General features: G+C 37.5%; 1 protein-coding gene across 1 annotated transcript; it reads right to left on the bottom strand.

Moving 5' to 3' along the window:
- Window positions 1-4,816, bottom strand: LOC120186405 (probable LRR receptor-like serine/threonine-protein kinase At5g48740). Its single transcript, XM_039190338.1, has 16 exons — window positions 4,622-4,816; window positions 3,930-4,470; window positions 3,398-3,849; window positions 3,200-3,317; window positions 3,048-3,116; window positions 2,883-2,951; window positions 2,734-2,802; window positions 2,480-2,551; window positions 2,323-2,391; window positions 2,010-2,245; window positions 1,724-1,929; window positions 1,448-1,574; window positions 1,260-1,328; window positions 990-1,179; window positions 769-901; window positions 1-378 (listed from the first exon to the last, which is right to left on the bottom strand). The coding sequence occupies exons 1-16, from the start codon at window positions 4,695-4,697 to the stop codon at window positions 160-162; spliced, it is 2,715 nt and encodes a 904-aa protein (XP_039046269.1). The 5' UTR covers window positions 4,698-4,816; the 3' UTR covers window positions 1-159.
- Window positions 4,817-5,208: the final 392 nt, after the last annotated feature.

The following is a 5,208-nucleotide window of genomic DNA, read 5'->3' as shown; positions in this document are numbered from 1 at the left end:
TTCTCACATATAACGCCTTCTTTCCGAAAGAATTATATCTCACTTCGCCCCCCCAAAAAAAAAAAAAAAAACAACTCTATCTTTAAATACACTGCTCGAAAAGTTTTCAATATTCGAATATTAAATATTAACAATATTTTGATCTTGCATTTTGCTATCTTAACCTGGGAGTCCAAAAGATGCAAGATATGATAGCTGAAGACTGTAGGCTTCTTTCAGCCCAGCCAGCACTTGCGCAATTGTCGGTCTCCGTGATGAATCTCTTTCCACGGACCTTACAGTGACTAAGGCTGCCTTTCTCATGCTCTCGACATCGAAGGTTCCCTTTAAGCTGTCATCCACTATCTGGAGTGCACCCGCCTGCAAGTACGGCTTCGCCTGCGTTTAAATCATATGTAAATCAGTTGTTTAGAGCTAAGTAATGATATAGAAATTTGAAAAAGTATTGCATGGATCAAACAACTGTTTTAGGAGCTTATATTAACATCTTAAACTAATTTGCCTTCTTAAATCCATGATTTTCCGGCATCTAAAGTTCTAAACTAGGAACTTTGCAGGAACTTCTGCAACAACTTGAACTATTAGTTGACAAATGCCTAGACGGGAATGTTTCGTGCGAGTTGTATGCATCATCAAATGTAAACAAGCTGACACTGTGGAAACTCATGAGAGTTAAAAAACAGATATGTGACGCCCCATCATGCTCCTCATGCACTACGATATGGAACAAACTGAAGAAAGTTAAAAGAAAAAGAAAGTTTTGGTTACCCATAGCACTAAATTGAAGGAATCTGGAGTTCCAGAATGAGTCAACGGTTCTCTTCCACATATGAGCTCTAAAAGAACAACCCCGAAACTGTAGACATCACTTTTCTCAGTCAGCTGTTGGGTGGAATAGTACCTGCACTTCAAACATGTCATTAATGAAATACATTAATGATCATGAGTTCCGGTGCTGTACCGGCACAACTTAGTAAACAAAAACTTACTCAGGATCCAGATAGCCAGCAGTTCCCTTGACAACAGTACTCGCATGAGTTGCATCTTCCTGAGTTACTTGCTTTGAGAGGCCGAAATCACAGACCTTGGCGTTCATCTGACAATCCAAAAGGATGTTACCACACTTGATATCGCGGTGTATGATTCTCGGATCACTCCCATTATGCAAATAGTCCAGTCCTTTGAAACAAACGAGGCTAAATCCTTAGTAATTTTATATGAGGGTAGAAACAGGATACATACTAGGCATTTAGATATACCTTTTGCAGCATCAATAGCTATCTTCAGTCTCCGAATCCAGCTTAAAGAAACCTTTTGACTCTTTGGACCTGAAACAAACATCAAGAACAAGCTATAAAGGTTTCATAGATGAGAGGTAAATATTTAAAGGATTTGTCTTGAAAACTGCAAAATGAAAATGTTAAATCTTGAATTCGGGAAAACATACCATAGAGGTGATCAGACAGTGATCCACCCGGTAGATACTCATAGACTAGTATCTGTTGCTTCGATTCATGACAAAATCCTTCCAAGCTCACTAGATTTTGATGATGAATTTGTGACAAGAGATGAACCTGCATGCCATCCCATGAACATGAGGTAACTTTTACAGCACTAATGCTAGGTATAATAGACATAAGTACATAACAGAACAGAATGAAAGCTCATCCTAGATCAAGAAAAAATGAGTCAAGAAAACCATAGAGAACTTTAGATGATAAACCTCGTTAATAAAAGAATTGGCACCCAATATAGTTTTATCAGACCACACTTTTACAGCAACCAGTTTACCATCTGATAGCTTTCCGAGGTATACGGATCCAAAGCTACCACGGCCTATCACTTCCTTAAAGTTCTTTGTAGCTGCTTTTATTTCTTTGTAGGAAAAGATTCTTGCTGCATTCCAGTTCAGCATTTCAATCGATGCCCCTGAATATAAGAACAATGTGCACATAAGAACCTTGTCATCAATTTTCATGGTAACAACGTTGTGAATAACTGTTACATACTTGTAGTATATGTAGCTTCACCTTTCCTCTTATTTATGTATAATAATACCAAAAGAGAAATTAGGAGTAGAGTAAATAAGGTTCCCCCAGCTGCACCAAGTGTAATTGCCAAAAGCCTATGCCATTTTTGTTTCCTATCGGTGACAATAGTAACTTGCGGTGTCTCGATTGAAGGATTCGACAAGACATCATTGCACACCATCGTTGAGAAGGAAAGGCACAAGTTTCCCGATGTTCTGCATGAAAAATTATATATCAGGATACAGGATAAATAGCTAGAGGAAAGAAAAAAAAAAGAGTACAAATTCCATACCTAACTTCCAAACTTTCACGATTCAAAGATAGAGGGAGGGTACCTTGAAGTTTGTTGTTCTCCAGATTCCTGAAGAATGGAGAAAACTGTTTTTTATCTGGTGATACTTGGGATGGTGCAAGGACAAAGAAACTGCATAATTATCGAATTCACTTACAGTAGATGGAGGCTCTTTAACTCTCCCAAGCTGTCTGGAACAATTCCTTTTAAACTGTTATTATGCAAATCCCTCCATGAAGAAAAAACATTAATAATACAGTATTAGTTCAATTATCATGTATCAGATTCCCTTCATGAAATACAGTGACAGTCTGCTAACTATAAACTCATAAATGAAATTATTGTGTGGTAGCATAAGAAAACACTTCGAGAGTAAATCTCAATTGATTATCGGAGAAGATTATAACTTACAGAACTCGAAGGTTAACCAAGCTGTCTAAATCAGAACCAAAGGATGTAAGTTGATTGTAACTCAGGTTCCTGAGAATTCAGTCAAGATCATATTATTAGTCCTGATACTTGAAGATACTGAAAAGGGTGAATACATCGACAGACGTTACAGTTTCTCAAGACGCTGTAGGCTGCCTAGATTTTGTATTGCTCCAGAAAGTGATGTGTTATGCAAATCCCTGAAAACCGAATCACAAAGATTAGCACAAGTTCTATTTTGAGGATACAGAGATATTAACAGGAACAGAAACTTGTTTTGCACCGATAGGAATTACAGTGTTCTAAGATCCAACAAGTCACCAAATGTTGGACTAATCGACCTCAAGTTGATGTCCGAAAGGTCCCTAAGAAGAAACAATAACACTGTATGAGTAGTTCTCTAAGGTAAGACAGAAAATGACAGAGTAAACGGTTACAAAGTGCATACAATGATGTTACTGTACTTCCTTCACATTGAATATGATCCCATGGAGTTGGGAAGCATGGATCATCTTGCCACCCGAGATCAAAACCGTTAGACTGCTCGATAACTTGAAGTGCTGAAACTGGAAGTTCATGAAGAATGGAGTCGGCATTAGTCAGCATTAAAAACTCATCAAATTCACACAAGACAATGCCTTGTCACCTGTGGTTGAGGAAGTCTCAGGTGGAATATCAACAATTTCGTAAACTTCAAGCGCATTGATTTGAGGGTAGAATATGATGCTTCTAAGTGCAATATCCAGACTTGTTATTCCCTTCTGCTTAAAATATAGTGTACTGGCTTCTGAGGTTCTTACCGTGAAGTCTGATAGTAGAACATCCCCGTTGATTAGTATATCAAAAGAAGCAGAAACTGGAAGGATGCCAGCAAAGTAGAGGACAATGTAGTAGTCCCCTAGCTTATCTAGAGGTAAGTTATAATAAAACACATCCTCTCGTGCGAGAACCCGAGCAGTCTGCAACACATCCAAAGGAGGGCTCTCCTTTTGACTCGACAAATTGAAGCTAACACCAATGTTGAATGCAGGTGAGGCATGGAAGGGAGAGTAACTTTGATCAACATCCCAAATGCGATCAAATGGATCAATAGGATACCTGTTAAACTGAAGTTAGTCACAGACATCTTGATATACAACAGAAGCCATATACAGATAAGCAATGTTCTATACTTTTACCTCAGCCATCCATTGGTGTAACCACTATTAATACGATAACATTTACGAAGTGACTTATTCCGGAAATCTTCCAGTCTACTTTGGTAAGCGCCTCGAGGAAGTGGTCGAACTTCAATTGATGAAATAACAGGAAATCCCCCATCTGGGATTGCTTGCAAGCAAAATGAGAGTGTATCCTTACTCACTGGCCATATGAACTCATCAATCCATGGATCTTTATCGGTTAGGTTTACCACACTAATGATAGCTCTGCCAAGAGAAACCGAGAAAGCTGGAGGTTTCTGATGTTTGTCATAGTTCTTATACACAAATTGGGCCCTCACAAGAACAGTGGATGTCATATTATCTATTGGTATCTTATAGCAATTGCGGCCTCGAGATTCAGGGAAAAATCGAATTGGAATGCTGGATGAGAAGGTACCTTCAACATACTCAACGATAGTTTTCTTACCTGCGGTTATGAAAGTATCATCCGAGACCCATTTAATCTTGTATGAATCAACAAAACTCTTTGCTCCTCCGCAAGATAAGCTCAAGAAACCTGTCTCAGGGAAATTAAAATGGAAGAACTAAACATCATTTCAACAAATTCAAAGCTTCAGTATCCTTTATTTTGAAGATCAAAGCTTTGCTAACAACAAGAACATGAAATGTAAATTTTAAACATTGTAATTGAAACAGAGTATGCATACCATTTTGATCACAGAAAGCGACAATCCAAAACCCAAAGAACAAAGTGAAGCTGACCCAGAAGCACTTCAGGGCCATAGAACAAACTAGCAACCTAAACTGAAAAGAAATTGTTAGTAAAAACAGAGTAGAGTCCCTTAAAACCCTTAATGGGATGTTAATGGAATGATATTTAAGGTTAATTATTGGATTTGTCTCATTGCTGGGTTGTAAGTAATGAAGAGGCTGGGGTTGTAAGTAATGAAGAGGGAAAGTGAGGCATGCAAGTAAATGGAGGGGATTAAAGAGACATGTGATTATGGTTAAGGAGTGGCAACAATGGCATTCATTATTATGGTTCTGTTTTGGTGATAGTTATTATGTACATGTATATTTATATATATATATATATATGCACTCCAACGCCACAAACTAGTAACTACAAACATCGAATTTATAATATTTTAAGGAAATCGAATTTATAAAATTATAAGAGTACAAAATAAAAATATAAAAAAATATAAGAATTTAAAATTTTCAAAGAAGACGGCAGTGATTACAAATATCATTGCTACTGCAGCAGTAGTTGAAATGCAGTTAAAAAAAGAGG

This window comes from Hibiscus syriacus, unplaced genomic scaffold (genome assembly GCF_006381635.1).
Source record: "Hibiscus syriacus cultivar Baekdansim isolate YM2019G1 unplaced genomic scaffold, ASM638163v2 tig00113338_pilon, whole genome shotgun sequence".
NCBI classification, from domain to species: Eukaryota; Viridiplantae; Streptophyta; class Magnoliopsida; order Malvales; family Malvaceae; genus Hibiscus; species Hibiscus syriacus.
The sequence above is the reverse complement of the archived record's forward strand: the minus strand, read 5'-3'. Positions and strand labels throughout refer to the sequence as shown.